This window comes from Colobus angolensis, unplaced genomic scaffold, assembly GCF_000951035.1.
Source record: "Colobus angolensis palliatus isolate OR3802 unplaced genomic scaffold, Cang.pa_1.0 Scaffold113, whole genome shotgun sequence".
In the NCBI taxonomy this organism is placed as follows: Eukaryota; Metazoa; Chordata; class Mammalia; order Primates; family Cercopithecidae; genus Colobus; species Colobus angolensis.
In genome coordinates, this window is record NW_012112364.1 from 883,292 (window position 1) to 906,051 (window position 22,760).

Below are 22,760 nucleotides of genomic sequence, written 5' to 3' on the forward strand. Positions count from 1 at the left end.
TACCTAGACTGATTCCCAGGTCTACATAATCTGTTTGTATTTCCTCTTCAGTTCCTGTTCCTGGTTCATTTTTTCCATTGAAGACAAGCTCGTCTTGTGTAGATATTTGTGTATGATGTGATTTTGTAAATTAAATCTTTACCTGTCTTTTCAGCCATATTATTTTTATGGTCCAACTTTTGCCTCAACTTTTCTTTGAATAAAATATTTTTAAAATATATTTCGAATTAAACCTGCTTACTTGACAAAAGTAACTTTTTTCATAATCTAATTTTCAAAAATACTTGTCAGGCCCTTGCAAGAGCATTCCCTGGAGTGCTGTACAACACCACGAGGAGAAAACCATTTGTCCCCTGCTTAACAAACAAGAAATGAGAGAAGAGTGAATAAAGACATTTCCTAGTGAATCCCTTTCAAGAACTTGAAATCCGGGATTTAAAAGAAATCTTTAGTTCAGGAGTGAAAATGTATTACTTTTATAGTTAAGCAACAGCTTTTAGTTTTAACTGAATTTAATTCTCTACTTTATTGTGTTAGAAATTTTGGATTTTTAAAAATATTATTGAGTGAAGGTCTGCAACCCTCGGCATAAGGTCTGTGATCACCCATCCTACCAAGCGTTACTGTAGCTATTTACAGCCAAAGCAGGTGGCATCTGTAGTCGTGGTAGGCCTCGAGTCTACGTGTGTCCAGCTTTCCTTCACTAATCTTCTTGTCCTCCTCCCATCCTTCAAACTAGGCGTTATTAGGCACTTTCCAATCAAGGTGTCCAATGGAAAGGCACTGGCCCCTTGACATCATTTTTAATATTTGTTATATAAAACCTTTATTTAAATATTTCCTTGATTGTAAGTTTAAAAATTAAGCGTCCATCTGCTCCTTTTGTTTGCTTAAATAAGTAGAAACAAAGAGGTTAACAGTTGTGATTTCTGGGTGTTTGTGTAAGTTTCCCAAGTACTTGGAATATATTCTTCAGTTTATATAGCACATCAATAATTCTGTTAAAATTCTAATTTCACAAACTAGGAGGCATATTTTTCTTTCCATGTCTATCATAAAATAAATTATATGGGTCTTTCCTGTGCCTTCCTGTAAGCTGTAAAGCTTCAGATGTGTCACTACCCACTAATTAATGAGCGTGTCTTGTGTCTGTGAAGAGTGTAGAAGCATGGTGGTACGATGACGGTCTAAGTCAGGATGCAACCACTTGTGGGAGCAGACTGCTGATTTCACTGCTGTGGTTAAGCCATTTAACCTGTAAAGGGGTTATATAATCAGAATTTCAGAATAATTCTCACAGTACAGAGATGACTATGAGGGTGTTTTCTGGTGACAAGTATATACCTGCATACAATTTTTTACTGACGTATTCTTTGAGATACATACCAAACCATTGTTCATGCTAATACCTTCTGTTCTTGATTATCTGCTTTATGGAGCAGTAAGAACTTAGTGTGAGTGGAGATTAGGATCAGAACTATGTACTGCCTATAGGTACTTCTAGCCTCTGGTTCTGTTTGTGTAGAAGCTGTGGCCACTCTTTTGTTGTGGTACGAGTTATTAGTCTCCCTCCCTATTTTGTTTGTTTGTTTGTTTGTTTTCAAAATCATCTGGAAACCATCTGATATTCTTTTTCTAGATGTCCTGGAGCTTCTCATCGGAGAGTTGCCCTGGAGAAAAGGAAAACTAGTAGAACTCAGGCAGAGATTGAGAATGAAAATGGGCCCACTATACTAGATCCTGCAGGTACCTTATCTCCAGAAACAGACTGTTTGGGGACAGGCGCAGTGCCTGTGGAGCGGCACTTGACATCAGCGTCTCTTCCCACATGGAGTGAGGAGCCTGGCCTGGACAACCCTGCCTTTGAGGAGAGCGCCGGAGCTGACAGTATGTGTGCGGCAACTCCTTGTGTGTTTCATCTCTGTTTCCTTTCTTCCCACTACTTGCCCAACATGTACCTTTTTCTTCTTTAAAGAAAAATTTAAAAAATAAAAATAAAACAAACAGAAATAAAAAAAAGAAAAGAAACTTTATCGAGATATAATTTATATACGTCATTCACCCTTTTCATTGTACAATTCTAACAGTTTGCATTTTAGAAACAAATCACAAATCTTACTTACCCCAGAGGCGGATGGTTCTAACCCATCCCTTTTCTGTTGCAGTCTGTGAACTCCCTAGTCATTCACACGGTTATCACTATCTGTGTGTCTGTGTTCAGAAACTTGTTTGCTTCTTGTCATAAGTCAACATCAAGAACTACACAGGTGCTTTTCTGTGCCAGGTGCTGTGCTAAACATTTTATATGTATTAGCTATTTAGATGCGTGTAACATTTTAACTTTGGGTTTTGTTTTTTTCTTTAACAAGAAAACAAGGCTTGAGAGATGAATTGGTCAAGTTTATACAACCAGTAAATGACTGGGTTTGTATTTGACTCCAAGACCATGCTTCTCACCATTATACACCTCTGGTACCAGCCACTGCTCTATAACCCACTAGGAAATTAACAGAAGGCCTGTAGTCATGGATCTTGGGTAGTGGGCCCTTGATACTTCCTTTTAAAAATGATTTTCTTTTTCCAAGCTCTACTAAAAATTTGAATTCTGCCTGCTGCAACTATACGCCTTCTTCATTTCCTACGTATCCATTCAAGACCCACCACTTCTTAGGAGCTTGATGTGGCTACTCTCTCAACACCTGTGCTGTTTCTATGCCACAGAGCGAGTGTTTCCTTTGTACTGCCTTGCATTATGTACAGTTGTTTCGTGGTCCAAACTTTCTCTCATCAATGAGGACTGGATGACTTTCTTTTCATATTTCTTAATCAAATCACTGTGTTGTCCCTAGTGATCTGATACATAGTAGCTATTTATTACTTACTGATCACTTTTAGTAGAGAAAATTTTTAGATAATCTTAACAACAGATATTTCGTCATTTTGTTTCTTATCCCGTGATACTGCTTAGCTGTTAATCATGTATTAATGTGACATATTTACCTGAAGATAATCAGAATATAAATTGTTGGGGTTTTTTTTTTATTTTAAACATCTGTTTTGGTCTGTCTCATTTTTAACTTGGCAGCCACACAACAGCCACTTAGTTTACCAGAAGGAGAAATCACTACAATTGAAATTCATCGGTCCAATCCTTACATTCAGTTAGGAATCAGCATTGTGGGTGGCAACGAAACACCATTGATTAACATTGTCATCCAGGAGGTCTATCGGGATGGGGTCATTGCCAGAGACGGGAGACTTCTTGCTGGAGACCAGATTCTTCAGGTATCGGTTTTAATTATTCTGTTAACTTGTGCTCTTTTTGTTCTATTCTTAACACTTAAACCTTAGAAAATTGTGCTGTTTTGGAACCTAAATTATATATAGGTTAGTTTTACTGTTTCTATATGCAAAACATCAGAATTTATCTGTAATTTGTGTTATGTTCCCATATACACAGAGCGTTTTTTCTTCCTATCTTAATTTTCAGTCCTGCATGCGATGTGGCTTGGCACATGATCTCAAGCTCACTGAACTAGCTGGACTCTTCCCTGGGCTGGCTAGCCTCTCCCTGCTTGGACTTCTTGAACGGCTGTTCAGGGGTCACCTTCATCCATGTTGAAATTATCATCTCATTGGTTTTATTTTACACCCAGTTTTCCCACTCATTACCTTCGTTGTTGGATTTATCCTTTTCTCTACAGATTACTAAAATCTGGAAAAGAAGGAACCATGCAGCACTCGTAATTTATACCACAGATTATAAGATAGAATTCAGAAATCTTGCAGTCATCTCCTATCAACTCCCTAATGCACTCTCCTCAGCAAACACTCTAACTCTGCATTTTCAGTAATCTCCTTCGCTCCTCTTACTGGTTGCCCTTTCAGAAGATGATCTTTAAGAAGAAACAGGTATTCTCCAAAAATAACTAGCGTGGGACAAGATATTTTATTAGAGGGCAAGTTGAGATGAGGGGAGGAGGATGGTAAGAGTTCTACAACACCGGAGTTGATGTTAATACCGGCCTGGACTATTTTCATCATACAAAGGTGATATTAATTGATGCTTAAAAATGGATAACTTCTAGGAGAGAGAAGAAATATTCATGAACAAGAAAAAGTGTCTCCTGTCAACCTAAGCACAGGGATTCCTCTCTCTCCTTGGATTTGTGGTTCAGTCCTTCACCATGACCTGTTGATATCTACCCGCTACTTCCATTTTCCTGCCACTTCTTGAGTCTAGGACTTCTCTACTTCATATCTAATTTAGTAGAGTACCCCATCATATACTTCTGCCTCCCAACTCTCCTCCCTTAAATTTGAAACAATCACTGCCACGTTAATACATCGGTAACCCTGCTTGCCTTGCAAAGATTCAACTAGGAGGTCAAGTCCAGACTGATTAATAGGGTCCTCCGTGGTCTCTTCTACAACCCGTCTTCTTAATCTCAACTCTTCATTTCAGGCACACCAGCTCATTCATTTCTCACAGCGTTCTAGGCGCTGTACTAGTTGCTGGTGGTACATTTCAGAGCAAAATACTGACCTGTCCTCATGGAGTATACAATCCAGTGGAAGAGCCAGACATAGCAATCTTCTTCCTTTCCTGCAAACACCTTATTCGCACATTGCAGCCTGTCCTCATCTCATGCGCCAGTTTGTTCACCTTCGTCCTTAAAGCTTTTGTTCAAGCCATTCTCCCCCATACTGATTCCTCCTACATTAGTTATTATTGACATTCATCACATTTCTCTTCATCACTTGACACGTGATCAGTTACAGTGAATTGTTTGAACATTTTACTTATGTAGGCATGATCTAAGGTAATTGCAACCACCCTAATGGTACAGATTATGATACAGATTTCTCATAGCTTGTAATAAGTGCTCAGAAAATATATGCTGAGTCTATAAAAGAGTGAATTTGAATATAACATGCTGTTGGGAATAGCCATCTCCTTTATTAGGATGAAAACTTGGTTAGGATTTTTAGTTCTTGAAAAGAAATCTCTAGACTTGGGTCTGAGGGAGGCTACAAAGGCAGCCAGGATTGACCCTGCTAGGGATTCTTGGGTTTGGTTTCCACTCCCACTTGTATGCTGCTTTTCATGGTGTATTATTCCTGATAATAATTAACATCAAGCCCAAAACCCTTCCTTCATTACCCCTAGCATGGCTGAGACAGACTGAACTTTCAAACAGTGTATTGTTTTTTTACCAAATACTTAGACATAATAGAGGAATACAGGAATATAACTAATCCAGCTTATATAAAATCAGATTCCTGATCCAGTCATAGCTAGCTATTTAGTTATCCTAGCTGCATGTTATGATATTAGTACTCTAGCTGCACAGGCTGGCACAACTTGTAGGACCCCTTGTATTATTTACGTCCCAGCTCCTGACTTGATTTTGCAGAGAGGGACTCTTATAGCTCATTTCCCAGATGCATCCTCCCAGATGTCTTGACACTTTGGCGGTCAGGACCAGGAAAGGCAGATAGTCCTTTTCTGCAGCCCACTGAGTGCTCTTTGACTCTCCCTCTTCTGGGATTTTTAGCTGAAGTGTAAATGTACACTTATTTTTGTGTTTGCTACTAGTCCAGTATTGTTACCATATTTATACATTTTTCATTCTCTTTTTTCATTTTAAAAGTAAAAACAAATGTTTTTATTTATATTTCTTTGAATATAACTGAGATTCATTTAAGTTTTTTTACTAATACATTTCATCAGTGGGCTCGTTTCTATTTTAGAGAATGGTTCATTAACACAACTGAATCTTTAGACCTCAAAAGATTATAATTATCTGAAATTATCAACCATATTTTTGGGAATTAATTCAAAGTTAGAAAGTCTACACTGTAGAAATTCCACTGCATTATTACTGTTTATGGTAACCTGTATACTAATAACTCCATTAATGGCAATCTTACATCTAGTTTAATGATTCAAATTGACAAGAAAAGTCTGAGCACATAACTTGATTAATGCATTCACAAATGGTCCCTCCTATTATAGGCCCTGACTTCTGGTTGGCTTTTAACTGGTGTGTTGGAGCCAATACGTAAAGCCACTCCCCTTTCCCACATACGGACTAGTTATGGTTGTTCAAAAGTAAACACTTGGAAGGAGGCCTCTTTGGTTACCTCCAACTTTGTGTAAGCTGAATAAATATAACACAGTGAGCCAGTTTGAAAATCTTGAAGAGGCAGTAAGATGGTTCATTTGCAGACCAGAGAGCTAGCTTGCATTTCCAGTTTTGCAGACCGTATACAGAAGCAGTGTGTGTGGCTTTGGTGGTTTTCCCATATCTATATATATTTATTTACATACACAAACGTTATTAAATAGCCTCTTTGGAAAGAAGAACCATATGCCCTCAGAGCCTTTTGCTACTCTTAGAGTTTCATATGCAGCCTCTTTGAGCGGTTTTGAAGAAAAAAAATACTGCTATTATAAATTACCTCAATATCATTATTATTAATAAAAGTAATATAACTTAGAACATTATTAAGAATAAGTATTTTCAGTTTAATGAAGTCATCAGTAATGTATGCATTTTCAGTTCTGAAGGAAAATAATTACAGCTGTTGATTGTATTGATTAAAAAAACACATTTAGCTCAAAAATGAGATAGTTTGCTATGCTGATGTTATTTTTTTACAAAATCTAGAAACAATATTTTATTTGCTTTATCTGAATTTCACCAGCAACCATGCATTCCTGAAGGAAAAATATTTTTCCAGTTGTAGAATACTTCCCAGCCTGCTTCAGAAAGATGTGATGAGGCTGCATGTTTACACATGGCTGGATTTTAGCCAGACATTTTGTAAAGTCATTTGTGATATGTGTGATATGTCTGAATATAAGATAGAAAAATGTGAACCTACAGGTAGGTAGCTTTTTAGCTAAATAGCTGGAAATGGTGGTTTAACTAATGTATCTATGTCTGCCTGGATTTTAGAAGCTGCTTTCTAAATATAATAGAACTTCAGAAGTTCCGTTTGACCTTGTATTATTCAATACTTTTACCAAGGACTTGGATGACTACCAAATTCATAGATGTTGCAGACTTGGGAGAAAGCAAGTTTGTGTATGACATCTATGCATTTGGTGATTAAATTCTGAAAGATGTTAATAGGTCAAAATCAACAAAATTCAAAATAGTAGTATTTACAACTATCAATCCTAAGTAAATAGGAAGAGGGGAGTCTTGCCTAATGTGGATTTGTGTGAAAAAGATGTAAGAATTTTAGGTGATCATAAGCACCTAACTCAGAGCCTGTCATATAACAGATGGTCAGAGGATGTTGGTTTCATCTCAGACCTATTCAGAGAAGAACTCTAATTGTGATAAATGCTAAGAATCATGCTCATCTCTTGTAACTAAAGAAATAATTGAAGTTAGGTGTATTTTCTAAGTGTTGTTACATATCCAAGGATCAGTCACTATACTTTTTTCAAGGTTATAAAGGTGGATACATAAATGTTATATGAGTATTGAATAATGCATTAGATACACATTCTATTTTACTTTTAATGGTAAAAGCTGTAATGACTTTTGCACCAGCCTAATACTTGTGTGCTGAGGAATTAGAGTGAAATTACGATTAACCTGGTTTTCTTTCAAGTAAAAGTCACTTATCTAAAATAAGGTTGTATACCTGGAATGTGCTACTTTCCTTAAAATAACAATTTATTTTCTCTATCTTAAGTGTATTTAATTTGTAAAAAGCAAATTTGTAATCTAGGAAAACTTAAATTTGTGTTCCACTAGAATTAGTATTTATTTCATTAGCACTTGCACATGTTGATCTGTTCATTATCATACTGATCCCGTGAAGTAAAACACATTTTACATATGAGGAGACTCATCTAGACAAGTTCTGTAATTTGCCTAAGGTTATCTTATACTAACTTATGCCTAAGTTAGTAAATCGTAGTACCTAGGACTCTAATTCAAGACTGTCATTAAAGCCCGTAATCCCAGCTACTATTCTCTCCTTGATGCTAGTCATTGTAAGTTAATATTAGAAACTCTGTTTTTAAATGTCTTTAATGTGGTTTTCTTTGTAAATAATGATTGTTTAGCTTTCTCACCATACTTAGCACTCTCACAATACTTAGTTTCCCTTGGAAATGTTACGTAAACGTTCCTACAAATTGGAAAAATTAAAGGTTGTCACAGTTTGGTCACAATTCTTTTTTTCTAGGTCAACAACTACAATATCAGCAATGTGTCCCATAACTATGCCAGAGCTGTCCTTTCCCAGCCGTGCAACACACTACATCTTACTGTGCTTCGAGAGAGGCGCTTTGGCAACCGAGCACACAACCATTCTGATAGTAACTCTCCACGAGAAGAGATTTTCCAAGTGGTTCTTCATAAACGGGACTCTGGTGAACAGCTTGGCATTAAATTGGTGCGAAGGACAGATGAGCCAGGGGTTTTTATTCTTGACCTGCTGGAAGGGGGGTTGGCTGCGCAGGACGGCAGGCTCAGCAGCAATGACCGAGTGCTGGCCATCAATGGGCATGACCTGAAGCATGGAACTCCGGAGCTTGCTGCCCAGATTATTCAGGTAAACCCTCTTGGCCTTCATTCCAAAGGCTTGGCCGAAATGATCATATAGCAGTATTTGTTTTCATTGGCCAATAACATCAGAATTCAGGGGACATTTTATATTTCATTAGAAAATCAAGTGTGGCTACCTGAATTCTTTAAAATCCACACTAGTATAACTTCATTGGAGATAGTCTTTTCTAAAAACTGTATCCCTGTGAACTTTGGGGATGATTATTTACAGAGCGTAGGCTCTACTGTTTCATATTGATTTCTCATTTGGGTCCTGGATTCTATTATTAAGCCAGATGTAGCAGATGGTAGTGTCCACCTTTTAGAAGTGAGGAAAGGGAGGCTTAAAAGAGCTGTGATTACCAAGGATCTGACTTACCTGGTCTCTTAACTCCCTGTCAGGATCTACATAAATAGGGGAGGAGTAACTCTTATCTCGGTAGTGCTTTGTTGTTGTTTTTAAGGAATTCACGGTGTTTAAAATACAAGATAAAATTTGTCCCCAAAGCATCTTTGTGACGTAAGTAAGGATAGTCATTATTAGAGGAAGAACATGTTTTTCATAAAAGCATGAAGATAGATACGTTGGAAAGTCATCCAGACAAGATCTACATGTTCTGCAACATGCCATAGCATTTAATGGTATGAGCAACTTCTACAGTGATAAGGATGCAACAAAGAGATGTTTTTCTTAAAGTTAGCAAAACAAAACACTGTAAAGGAAACCAAGAATTATGTAATTAAGCATCAGGAAGTAGGGTAGGCCGATAGTAATTGAAAAATGTGTTTACAACACGGAAATAACAATGAAAATTTAAGACTATGAGAAAACCCTGGTCTCAACCCTCTTTATTGTATTGAGAGGAGATTCTGATATTGGTGTAGTTTCATAGACTTGAGGTTTAAAGAAATTGGATGCCTTAAAATTTCCTCAGATCAAAGGCAACCTTAGGACCTGTGTCTGTGGGTATCAGCCAGCAGCTGCACCACTAAAACCCAGCTTATCTTGAAAGAGTGGAGATTGGTGGGAGGGAGGGGAGAAAGGAGGAGGAGGAAGAAGAAAGCTAATAGAGTTGTAGCATTTGTTTGAGTGAAAGAGTTAAGTGAGAGGCCAGATCAATAAGACAGAAAGTCATAGATGGACTATATGTATTTCAGACAATGTTTAAATTATCTAATCTAGTTCATTCATTTGGATGATTCTAACTAAATTTCTAACCAAAATGTGAAAAATATAGATACACAGGTAGAAAATATACTTTAAATTGTCCATGATCATATTTTATATTTGGATGTTATAGTTTCATCGTATTTTGTGCCATAATTTTCTCCAAATAATGGAAAACTGAAGTTGCTCAATTTGTTTCTTTTTGAAAATAAGTAAAAGCCTTATTGTTTTTGGATTTTAAAAAATAACGTATACTCCATGTCTTAAAAGGAGTCCAATAGTAAATGATTTTAGTAAGGCATTAAACTTATTTCTCGCTTATTTTCTAATGTAAGAATTGAAAATAAAGTGATTTCTTAACATTATTGACTATAATCATGGGAGAGGCCTCCACTTTGTACCACAGTTTCTTTAAAGCAGGCTATCGTATTTTCCTATAGGAATTACAGCCAAATGGCATTGTGGTCATGACCAAGAGTCAGCATCAAATAAATTAGACTTATACTTTAAAAGGAAGCATTAAATAACTTGTAAAAATGTAACCAATGTAAACATATGTTCAAAATATGATAGCTAACAAGCCTCTAAGTTTAAAACGATAGTCATGAACCTCTAAAATAATTTAACACTTGAGATGTGTGTGTCACATTCACACACATATGCTATATATATACACACACATACATACAAAGTCTTGTTATGCAGGATTTCTGTAGTCATTCTTTTCAAGAATGTTGATGCTGGTGTCCTATTTTTGACTTAGACCTATAGCAGCAGAAACAAAGCTGTGCAGAATTTCATTATTATTTTGGAAGTAGCCACCATGGAAATTTATTTCAGAAGTCACAATGGACTTTAATCAAGTTTCGAAGCAGTTCTTCCTTTTATTTTCTTTCCTTTGCTCTGTCTTGCAATATCAAGGCCAACCTTGAAGATGCAAAGAAGTATTACAAGAAAAGTTACCAGTCATGGGGAGATAAGAACCTAGGCAGTGTGACCACTTTGCCTTGGTCATTTTGGAGGTGGGGTTGCAGAGGGCATGCCCAAGATTTTTTGTGTGTATGCACTTCAACTGCAGCAGTTTTAAGATATTAGCTAATGAAACGAACTCATTCCTCTTGCCACCAGGTGCTTACAGTCACTGCCCAGATGACACCCTGGTACCGTGACTGAGAAGTGCATTGAGAGTTACACTGCGTGAAATCTTTAAAATGACAAACATCATTAGTCACTTGTGGTAATGTATTTGTGTTTTCTCTAGGCCAGTGGGGAGAGAGTGAATTTAACAATTGCTAGACCAGGGAAACCCCAGGCTGGTAACACCATTAGAGAAGCAGGAAATCATAGCAGCAGCAGCCAGCACCACACACCACCACCGTATTACAGCAGACCAAGCTCACATAAGGTGAGGATTTTTTTTTTATGCCACCATCAAAGGATCATCGTTACAAGCTGTTAAGATTTCAGTGAAGGTTTTTTGTGTGTCAGTCATACCTCAATAAAGCAGTTTTTTAAAAAAAGATTCAAATGAGGGTTGTTATTCTGTTGAAAAATATAGGTGTTTGGAATGTGAAATGTATATGTTTTGCTACCTTGGAGAGTGACTGCGTTGTTCCTTCGAACTAGAGATAGTTTCTTGGAGGGGAAGTTTCCTTTGCCGGGTGATAAATGAAAAGCGTGAAATCTTCTGCTTGGTTAACTCTACTTGGAAGTGGAATTTATCTTGGGCTGCTTATTTAAATGTAAGAGTTAGTTATTGAAAAAACATAATGAAGACAAGATTGACAAATGTGTACTTGGTCATTGAGCCTGTTGCCTACAGAACCAGAATTAGATACTTGAAGATTAAACATATAAATCATGAATTTTGATAGGTACATATATAGCATATTTCTTTTTATGTTAAAGCTTAGAGGAATATTACCCTAAATCATTTAAAATTCCCATATGTTAAACTTTGTTACTGTTTCTTCAGAATCAGTATTTCACTGGTTTTATAATGTATTCTGCCGCAGCTGAGAATTTTGATGCTACCTCACTTTCAGTCCAAAAATCTAAAAGGATGGTACTTTAGCATTCTTGATATAATTTACTTCATTTGATCCTTCATTTGAACTCTTAACTTCCAGTGGGCCAGGAGTTTTAAAACAATGATGGGAATGATGCTTACCCAATTACGTGAAAATAAAAGCTAAATGTGAGCTACCAGAGTATTTCTCCTTAAGTAAAATTAAATTGCTTTACTAAGCAAAAACTTTTTTATTGTCACCTGAAAGTACAACATTTGAGTGAATAATTAGCTTTGGAGCCTGTCTCTGGAACCCTAAGAAAGCATAGCTTAAAGACACAGTGTTTTTGGCCCATCAGGTTTATATAGTTTTCTGAGCTTAAGTTCTGTACAGACTTGTCAGTGGTCTTTGGTTTAGTTAATACTTAAAAGAAATTATAATCACAGACTTCATTCTCATTTCTGAGCAAAACTCAAAATGTATGAAGGAAACCTATAATTTGCCTTTAAATAATGACTGTGGAAAAGGAGTAATTGTTTTAAATAGGAATTTTTGAATAGGCGTTGTTTCATATACCTAGTCCTTGTTTTACAAGTTTTGTATACATATAAAGCTGTAATATAAGGTACAAGTTGGTAATTGAATCTTTTATGTTATTGAATTTTATAATTGGAGATATGGGTATATATAACAGTATTATAGTTTTAAGAGAGTTTGAAAAACTGTAATTAATAATTCCAGTATTCATATAGCAAACTGTCCTTAATTCAGTTTGTTTTGGGCACATGTATTTTTCTGTTATAACTGTGCTAATTCTGATTCTCTTTAATTTTATATGACAGTATTCTAAATAGTGATGCTGAACTTATTCTATTCCAGGTACTCTGCAAACCTGGCTGGTTAGAAAAACCACTTGAAATGGAATGTGTTCATTTAGCTATTTACTACTAACATGCTCTGCTTGTTATGTCAAATCCTGATACAGCATAGTAAAGGTCTCCTAGGGAAAACACTTGCAAATTCACCAGAACAATCTTTTCAGACAATTATAATCATTCTGAAAAAAATAAAGTATATATGTTAGTCTACTACAAAGCTGTTTCGATAAACATTCATGTAGTTTTAGGAAGTTCCTTGAAGCATACTGAGTATAATCTTTAAAGTTTGGTTTGGTTCCTGGGTAAAATTTGCATACATTTCAGACACTTAGAGTAATAAAACACCCACACTTAACTGCTTAAATATGTAAGAACTGAACCTGCTTAAATAAATATACTCAAGGTTGAATTTACCTGAGTTGTCTTCAGAATAAAGTTGTGTTTGTCTAATTTTGAAGGCTGCTAACAAAAATGTCATACCTTTGGATAGGAGACTGCCTTAAAATATTTGTAAAAATTTGTAAATTTTCTCCTTGGTCATAACATTTTCTGGGAATACTATGCTGCTATTACAGATAGCTCCTTTGGTAAAATTTCAAGAGTATAATTTCACATCTGGAGAAGGGTAGATAGGCCTAGAATTCCAGGCCCTGATTTAGAGATTTGATAAACGCCATTATTAACAGTTAAATACATGTCAATTCTCTAAACTAATGTGACTTAAGGAAATGTTATAATTCTGTAAATATAATTTGTATTTTTTATTTTTTATATTAACAATGTTAATTATCTACAACATTCTCTTAACAGTTAATCAGTGTTAAAAACCTTCTGAGACATTATCTTGCACTGTACACTTAATGGGATAGTTCTTGTATGGGTGCATATATACAATATGTACATGTAGTCTATCACACTATATAGACATATACAAAATACTATTTATATTAATATATATCGTACATACTTTTAACACACGCAAGTTTTGAATCCCAGGACAGTTGCCTGTATTAACATGATTTGGGACAAGTTACATGACCTCCCTAGGTTTGTTTCATCTTTTGTAAAATGGGGTCAATAATAATATATAATTTCAGGACTTTTGTGAAGTTTAAAGGAAATAATGCATGTAAAGGCATTAGCTTTTCACAGGCTAAGCCCAAATGTTAATTTTTATTTTAATATTAATATTGCATATGTACATCTTATTTTTTACTGAGTTCTAATTCAAAAGAAAAGTGATGTTTTAAGTTCTTTTTTTTCCAGGAGCATCTCAATAATAAATAGTAGTAACAAATGTCAGTAAAAATGGGAGAGTATTAATTCGTTGGGAATTTACTTTAGTGCAGCTGATCAAAGATGAAGCTCAAACAAATTATACAAATGATGGGCTTATTTTACTTTGACTGCCGGATTTCAGCAGTCCTGAGTTTTTTCAGGTACATAAACAGTCATATGAAAATAACGTAGTCCAAAATTTGACATTGATCCACAGTAGACTTACTAAGAACTGTATATTACTTTCATTTGCAATTAAGGAATAAAACATAATTACTGTGTAAATGCCTTGTATGTTATTACCTTAGAAGTAATAACTTCACTTCAACTATATTTTATTCATTATCCAATGATTTTTTTCTTGTATGTTTTAGGATCTTACTCAGTGTGTTACATGCCAAGAAAAACACATTACTGTAAAGAAGGAACCACATGAGTCCCTTGGCATGACTGTTGCTGGGGGCAGGGGAAGTAAGAGTGGTGAGCTGCCCATCTTTGTGACCAGTGTGCCACCCCATGGCTGCCTTGCACGAGATGGCAGAATAAAGAGAGGTAAGATGGGATCTTGAAAAATTTTAGCACATCTTATTTCTGAATTAAATGCACATTTAAAAAAATAAGAGTATCGACAAAGTATCTATTAAACATGACTTTTTAAAATCCTTTAAACTGTCCCTTGTATATGGAAGCATAAAGTCATTCTATGAGGTTAGAAAAATGCCTTATATAAAGGGAAGTTGCTGAACTTTGACGACAGTACCAGAATTTGCTGACAGTTACTCAGACTGTTAGATTATTTTATCTTAGGAAAAGATCCTGTAGCATTAAAACAGACTTAGATACTCCAAAGGGCCATCTCACTGAAAAATAAATGTTTCTTTTAATAAAGTGTCTGTAGAAGGGGACTCAGAGAGGAGGTGAAGTAGAAGACAAAATTAATTTTAGGGATAAATGCATTGCCATTTCATATTCCCTATCAATGCTATATAATTTGTATAGATAGGGGTTGCAGCTATCTATCTTTACTACTATTACCATGGTAACAATAGCAGTCTCCATTGACTTAGTTTGTATATAAGGTAAGAAAAGTGAGTCTGAAAACTTATTTTTCCAGGAATGAAGTTGAACCCCTGCCTCACACCATAAACACAAATTAAATCATAGTGGATTCAAGATCTAAATATAAGAGCTGAAACTCTTAGAAGAAAACACAAATGTAAATCCTCATGACCTTGGATTAGACAGTAGTTTCTTAGATATGTCACCCTAAGCAAAAGCAACAAAAGAAAATATAGACAGACTGGACTTTAAAACTGCAAACTTTAGTGCTGCAAAGAATACAACCAAGCAAATGAAAAAATAACCCACAGAATGGGAAAAACATTTGCAAATTATATATATGACAAATGGCTTGTGTCTAGAATATATATTCTTACAACTCTACTTAAAAAGTCAGAAAACACAACCTAAAGATGAGGAAAGAATCTGAATAGACATTTCTCCAGGAAGATAAATAAATAGCCAGTATTCCCATGAAAAGATGCTTAGGCTGAGTGTGGTGGCTCACACCTTTAATCCCACGACTTTGGGAGGCCAAGGCAGGTGGATTGTTTGAGCCCAAGAGTTTGAGAACAGTCTAGGCAATATGGCACAACCTTGTCTCTACAAAAAAATACAAAAATTAGCCAGCTGTGGTGGTGTGAACCTGCAGTAATCCCAGTTACTCAGGAACTGAGTTGAGAGGATCACCTGAGCTCCAGAGGTCAAGGCTACAGTGAGATGAGATCATGCCACTGTACTCCAGCCTGGCATCAGAGTGAGACCCTGTCTCAAATGCAAATCAAAACCACAGTGAGATACTACTTCACAACCAGTAGGATGACAATAATAAAGAAGACAGCCAATAATAAACACTGGCAAGGATGTGGAGCAATGGAAACTCTCATTAATTGCTGGTGGGAATATAAAGTGGTACAACTGTTTTTGGAAAACAGTTTGGTAGCCCCTCAAAGAGTTAAACTGATTACTCATATAGTTAACCATATGACCAGCAATTCCACTTCTAGAGACATGAAAATAGCTGTTCATATGAAAACTTGTATACCAGTGTTCATAGCAGCATTATTCACAATAGCCAAAAAGTGGAAACTCGAATGTCCATCAGCTGATGAATGGATCAGTGGAATGTGGTCTACCCATACAACAATATATGATTTGGCCGTGAAAAGGACTGAAGTACTGGCACAAATTACATGGGTGAACCCTGAAAATATTATTCAAGTAAAAGAAGCTAGATATAAAAGACCATGTATGAGTCTATTTACATGAAATGTTCAGAAGAGGCAAATCTGTAGAGACAGAAAGTGAATTAGTAGTTGCTTAGGGTTGGGGAAGGGGAATGATGGGTATAGAGGGAGTAATTAAAATGTTCTCAAAATTACTGTAGTGATGCTTGCACAACTGTGAATATACTAAAACCTTAAAATTATATTCTTTAAATGGGTGAATTGAATAGTATGTGAATTATTTTTTCAAGCTGCTATTAAGTAAAGGTTATTTGTCCAGTTGTAATATTGGGTAATTTTATTTCCTTTTTGTTCTTTTAATGATTTGCTGTGATAATCTGAAAAGCTGATGATAAACTGGGAGAGAGAAATTTCTGTAGACTTTGTAGCACAAATGTCTGCTTCCTACAAAACTAATCTTTCCTAACCTTTGATATAATCCCCATTGCCATTTTTTATTATATTACTTAACAGAGCAACAGTTCTTTTCTTCCTCAAACAGGGAAGACATTCAAACCACAAGTTTCATTTCTTTGTGTGGGCCCAGGGATAGCTTCTCTGTACATATTCTGATATTTGCCCTGAATGAACTATACAGGGCTGTCCTTATGTATAGAACTGTGTAAATATAAAGCGGAATACATTAAACATTTATTTCTAAGGGCAAAGGATCAAATGATTTTTGATTGAACAGAATTGTAGAAATCTCTGAAACTCTAAGAAGAGAAATGAACCTGCCCAGGGCCTGTACACAGCTAAACTCAAACTGATGATTCGAACTTCCAGTCATGTCAAGCTGCCTCAGGCCACACTTTTTCCCATGTATTATGACATTATTTTAAAATTATGAAATGTTTTCTGTGTGTTGGGTTTCTTCTCATTATAAAAATTACAAAGAAATAATGCCATTTATTATTATGCCTTATCAGAGTTGTGGGAACTAACTTTTGTTGCTTAGTTTATAAACAAAAAGAATTACAGGTGAATACTCAGTGGCTCAGCTCATTTTTCTTGTTTCTTCATCTGAATAGGTGATGTGTTGCTGAATATCAACGGCATTGATTTGACCAATTTAAGTCACAGTGAGGCAGTTGCAATGCTGAAAGCCAGTGCCGCATCCCCTGCTGTTGCCCTTAAAGCACTTGAGGTCCAGATTGTTGAGGAGGTGACTCAGAACACGGAGGAGCAGCCAAGTACTTTCAGCGAAAATGAGTATGATGCCAGTTGGTCCCCATCATGGGTAATGTGGCTTGGGCTTCCAAGGTACTGAGCACTTTCTTGTTTTATGGAAATCATAATCATACTTGCAACCCTTATCAGTGTGTAGCATGATAAATTTACCCGTTGGAATAAAAAAAAACTTTAATTCAATAAAAGTAGCAACATCAAATCAAACTACAAAAGAAAAGGATAATTTTTCTTAGGATATTACATTTTAAAAGGTACACAAAGAAAGCAGTTGTGTCTGTTCCTGTTAAGGCTCCTCAGTGGGCTAGCCATGAGATTGGATAACCCAGCCTCTTGCTTAGAAAAGCTGTCATTTATCAGCACTCATTCTGCTATGTGCTGACATTTCATGCATTTTTCATCAGAAAAACCAGGCCAATCTTAGGGCCTTCCCGATTTCAGAAGCCTTTCTTAATACTTTTTTAATTTTTTTAAACTCTCCCTAAAAAAGGCAGTATTTAAACTCAATTTTTATTGGATGCAAGAGTCTATTAAGCCAAACCATTAGTGTTCAAGAATGGCTGTTTCACTTTTGTTTTTCATCAGTGTGACCAGCCAAGATATGCTGTGGTTGGTCAGTGCTGGGCTCACAAAAGCACGTAGAACCTCCAGTGGCATCCCAGGGTGCATTCCTTTCCGAGGTTGTTGTTGTTTGACATTTGAGATAGGAAGAATGTGTGTTCCTGTCATTATCTGTTGTTGTTGCCTAATCCATTTAGATTCTTACTGTACATAAGAATACTAAAACTATGAAGCATTTTGACTCTTGACCACGTATGAAAATTATTGATTCTTTAAAATAAAAATAAACAATAAGAATTTGCTATTTTCTGAGCCACCTGACTCGGATATGTTCATAACAACAAGTAGCGTTTAGATAGTGCTTCAAGGCTCTTTGTGCATAGTGGGTGAGAAGTGGTCTACTCATGCAGTGGCCGGGCAGCACGTTGCAGACCTCAGAACTCGTCTGCACCTCTAATGATGGAGCAGACAGAGAGCAGCAGCGTCCTGGAGAAACTTGGTCCCTAGTGCTTCCTTTAATTTTCCTTGTCTGTTATACCAGTCTGGTTTGAGGATTGGCACATTGACCTCTTTGTTCGAGCATTTTCTGGTGTACCAGGCATAATAGCAAAGATTTTAGATGAGAAATAACAGTATAGTAAAATCTATTTTTGAGCCCACCGGTGTTGAAAGAACACCTGTCAATAAAAGGCTACTATTCAATGTGTGTATGGAGGTTTCTGTTGAATGCAAAGCTATATTCAACAGCCATGTGTCCTCCTCGGTGGGTGCAGGTGGCCCCTACATGCAGGTTTCACACCAGATAGTGTAGCAGCTCTACTCTGCTTTTCTTGAAAAGGGAGGTTTCTTCCACTGCAATTTGTTGGTGTATACAAGAAAGCTATTTGTTTCAGAAGATGCAGCATTAGGAAAATAACCAACACTGTCCCTTTAAATCCAGGCCAGTGCATGGGACCTTGTTCCATCCCAGAAGCCTTTCTTATCAGTGAGCTAAGAAACTAGATAAGATGAGAAGGTCTGGCATGGTAAACATTGCTTTATAGAATTGGCTTTATTAAGAAATAATAAAACAGGATCTTTAAAACTATTTTATTTATATTATATATATTTATTATTTTATTATGGATTAAAAACAGGAAACCTTGCCTTCCATGCATTTAGATCTGGTTCCACCTAAAGATGAAAGATATTTATTTATTATAAAGAGATTTTTTTTTTCTGTATCATTTAGTTGTGGTTTTTTTGTTTGTTTGTTTTGTTTTTAAGATTTTACTCACTGTTTCTTCCCAAATCCATAGAGCTATGGAAACATAAGTACATTTTTTTCCCTCCCTCTCTGGACACATCCTCCAATCTGGCAGGAGCATTCTAACTGTAGTTTCTCAGTGTCTATGATACATTATATATGCATGTGTGTGTATAGATGTGTATATATTTTCTTTTTTTAAAAAAGATGAGGTCTTGCTCTGTCACCCAAGCTGGCATGATCATAGCTCACTGCAGCCTCAAGCTCCTGGGCTCAAGCCATCTTCCTGTCTCAGCCTCCCAGTAGCTGGGACTACAGGCATATGACACTGTACCCAGCTTGTCTATGACAGAAAAAAAAAAGAAAAAGGTTTTTTGTTAGTGTTTTCCAGATTGATTTCTCTATTTTGGGAAGTAAGAGTCTCCCTTAAAATGAAAACATCCTAAGTAAAGGAGAAAATAACTCCTCATGTAGACTAAAAGCCTACAGGACCTTCAGAAAAGAGAAGTAATGATCTGCCTTCTTTTTGGAAGCTGCACTCCTAGTCTTTTTCTTCTTTCATTTGCATGCCGGGCTTGGCAGTACTAGACCTCTTTCATCCCATGCTACAAGTCCTCTTGTAGATGAAAGTGATTAGTAGAATTGAGGACTTTGTTGACAATGCAGTGAGCAGATATAGGTACATAACCTTTTTGTACAGGTTACTGAGGTGTAATTTGTAACCAGGTTCTCTACGTGTGTGTGTGTGTGTGTGTGTGTGTGTCTTCACTTGGGAAGACTAGAAAAAGTTGGAGAAATTCGAGTCTACCTAGGACTGTGTGTCTCTGTTAGAAAATGGATTGTCAAAATAATCTATTTATTAATAGCCCTTTTTCTTTTTTCCAAGAGTGGTAAATATAACATGGTGTGGGGTAATAACAAAAATAAGCGGCTATAAAAGCCTCCATGTTAATGTTTTCTTTATTTTTGTATTTGTTTATAGTACACTTCATAGCTGCCATGATATAGTTTTACGAAGAAGCTACTTGGGAAGTTGGGGCTTTAGTATCGTTGGTGGATACGAAGAGAACCACACCAATCAGCCTTTTTTCATTAAAACTATTGTCCTGGGAACTCCTGCTTATTATGATGGAAGATTAAAGTGAGTCTTGTTTTAATTAATGATGTGATTCATGTTGATGACACCGAACATGATCTAGACCAGGGGTCAGGGGTCAGCACCAAATCCAGCCCATTATCTGTTTTTGAAAATAAAGTTTCATTGCAGTGCAGCTACACTTGCTGGTTTATGTACTCTCTGGCTCCGACACTACACTAGCAGAGTTGGTGTCGTCGTGACAGACTGTATGGGTCTTGAAGCCTAAAATATTTACCATCTGACCCCTTACAGAAAAAAAATTTGCCAATCCCGATCTAGACTGAAGTGTTACCTTTACTATCTTGTCGCTTATAGCTACGTTTCATTAATCTGATGACAGAAACTGAACCTGAGTTATTTCATCAGACATATTTCATTCATCATGTTGTGATGTGACGTTGAGCACTAAGTAAGTTTCCCACACAGCCTACTCAGGTCCAGTCCTGTCATTAGATGACTCTGCTTTGTTTTTCTCCATAGCATTCCTCTCTACCTGAGATCGTATTTGTGCAAGCTCCATAAGGGAGGGATCTTGTTGCATTTATTGTTATATCCCTAGCAGTCATAACAATACCTTGCATAAAGTAAGATCTCCATAAATATTTGATGAATGAATGTACAATAGCTTACAGGATGCCTGGTGCAGTGCTAAGTGCTGTGCATGCATTATGTAATCTTAACAATCCTATGAGGTAAGTTTCTTTATTATTCCTGTTTTAAAACAAACAAGATAACTGAGGCTTGGAAAGGTTAAGAAACTTGCCCACAATGAAATAGCTGAAAGTGATTGGCTGGCATTCAGACGCAGGACTATCTGGCTCTAGATCCCTGGACTTTAACCCCTCTGCCAGCCTCTACCACTGAACAAAAGTCCTCGCTCAGTGTACAGCGTCTTATCAAAGCTCGGGCACTGGGAGAAGAAAAGAGAAGGTGTCATGGCAAGAGATCATCACCAGCAGAGAGGAGGTGGTTGATTGTAAATTCTTAATACCTGCTTTATGAAGGAAGAACCATTTCTTAAACAGTAAATGTTGACACTCTATATAGAATGCTATGCAGATGGAAAATGTACACTGTTTGCAAGGAGTAAGTGACATCTAAATAATGTGTGGAAAGGTGATTGGGAGTGGTATGCTCCAGGTCAGCCTATATTGATAAAGATGAAAAAAAAATAATTTTAGGAGGAAAGCGTAGGGAAAAATGAATTAATCACTCTCTTAGCTAAGTTACTCAACCAGTCTGGGCCTCTGTTAATTATAATTTGTATTCCTCCTACTTCCAAAAAGAAATTGAAGTAGTCAACAGTAAAATAGCATATTTATGGTATAAATAGAAGACCAAAAACCATAAGGATAATTATGGTAATTATAAGGCTGGAAAGGTCTTCCACTTCATCATCCATGATAATTCTGCTTAGAGTACAGTGAGTGTCAACAGCTGAAAGAAGAGGAAGTATGGGTCTTATTTCCAACTTAATTCAACCCTCAGATGTATGAGCTCTAAGAATCAATAGAGAAATAGCAGTCAAAATAATAAGCAACCCCCTTCAAATGCATGACTTGGTATTTTTTTAAAGAGAGAGCGTATTTACTCTATATTTTGCTTAAATTAGTGTGAAAATTACTCTGCTTGTCCTTGACATTCACCGACTGGTTATGGAGTCATTGGCACAGGGGTTTCCTTGATTGGCAAGGGAAAGCCAGCATAGGCTTAACAGCCATCCCAAAGTAGATTATACACCCTAATCATTGACAGTTAAGTGGTAAGTGAAACTGCATTTTTCATGCTAAATGAATCTCAATTGGGATATTTTTAATACCATGAAAATACTAACATTCTGTATCTGTCTCTTGTTGTCCAGGTGTGGTGACATGATCGTGGCCGTAAATGGGCTGTCGACCGTGGGCATGAGCCACTCTGCACTAGTTCCCATGTTGAAGGAGCAGAGGAACAAAGTCACCCTGACCGTTATTTGTTGGCCTGGCAGCCTTGTATAGATTTTGGAAATTGGTTTCAAATCTCGCATCTTCCTTTTTTAGGTTTTTGAAAGAAAGCCCTTTGGTTTCATTGTGTTTGTGGTTGAGGAGCTGCTGGCACCGCTGGTATACCCAGAAAACCCACCAGGATTGCCCATCTATGTTTATTTAAATGGCTTCCTAAGTTAGTGACATTTCTTTTAGCTTGGAAACAGTCTTCCACTAACCTTTGTGAGTTTATATTTTCAGAATTCAAACTTAGCTGTTAAAATGTTACCTACGGTAATGAGCAAAGCTTACCCAAACTGTGTCCCAGCTGGAGTAAACACCTTCTGGTGGGTCTTTGTTTTCAGCAACTGAATCATAGAATGAGTCCTGTATCCCTCAGACCTGATGTCAGCAAAGCCAGTAACAACAGCATTTACTGCCAGTGTCATAACCAATACCATGAATGAGT

The 22,760-nt window shown here is 36.6% G+C and overlaps 1 protein-coding gene across 1 annotated transcript in view; it reads left to right on the forward strand.

Moving 5' to 3' along the window:
- Positions 1 to 22,758, forward strand: part of LNX2 (ligand of numb-protein X 2) — a 71,837-nt gene extending 49,079 nt beyond the window's left edge. The window contains exons 3-10 of the mRNA XM_011958360.1: positions 1,640 to 1,887; positions 3,086 to 3,285; positions 8,215 to 8,583; positions 11,006 to 11,149; positions 14,284 to 14,461; positions 17,226 to 17,457; positions 20,172 to 20,330; positions 22,189 to 22,758. Coding sequence (XP_011813750.1) covers positions 1,640 to 1,887; positions 3,086 to 3,285; positions 8,215 to 8,583; positions 11,006 to 11,149; positions 14,284 to 14,461; positions 17,226 to 17,457; positions 20,172 to 20,330; positions 22,189 to 22,324 — 1,666 coding nt within the window. The 3' untranslated portion in view covers positions 22,325 to 22,758. The remainder of the gene's footprint in view (positions 1 to 1,639; positions 1,888 to 3,085; positions 3,286 to 8,214; positions 8,584 to 11,005; positions 11,150 to 14,283; positions 14,462 to 17,225; positions 17,458 to 20,171; positions 20,331 to 22,188) is intronic.
- Positions 22,759 to 22,760: the final 2 nt, after the last annotated feature.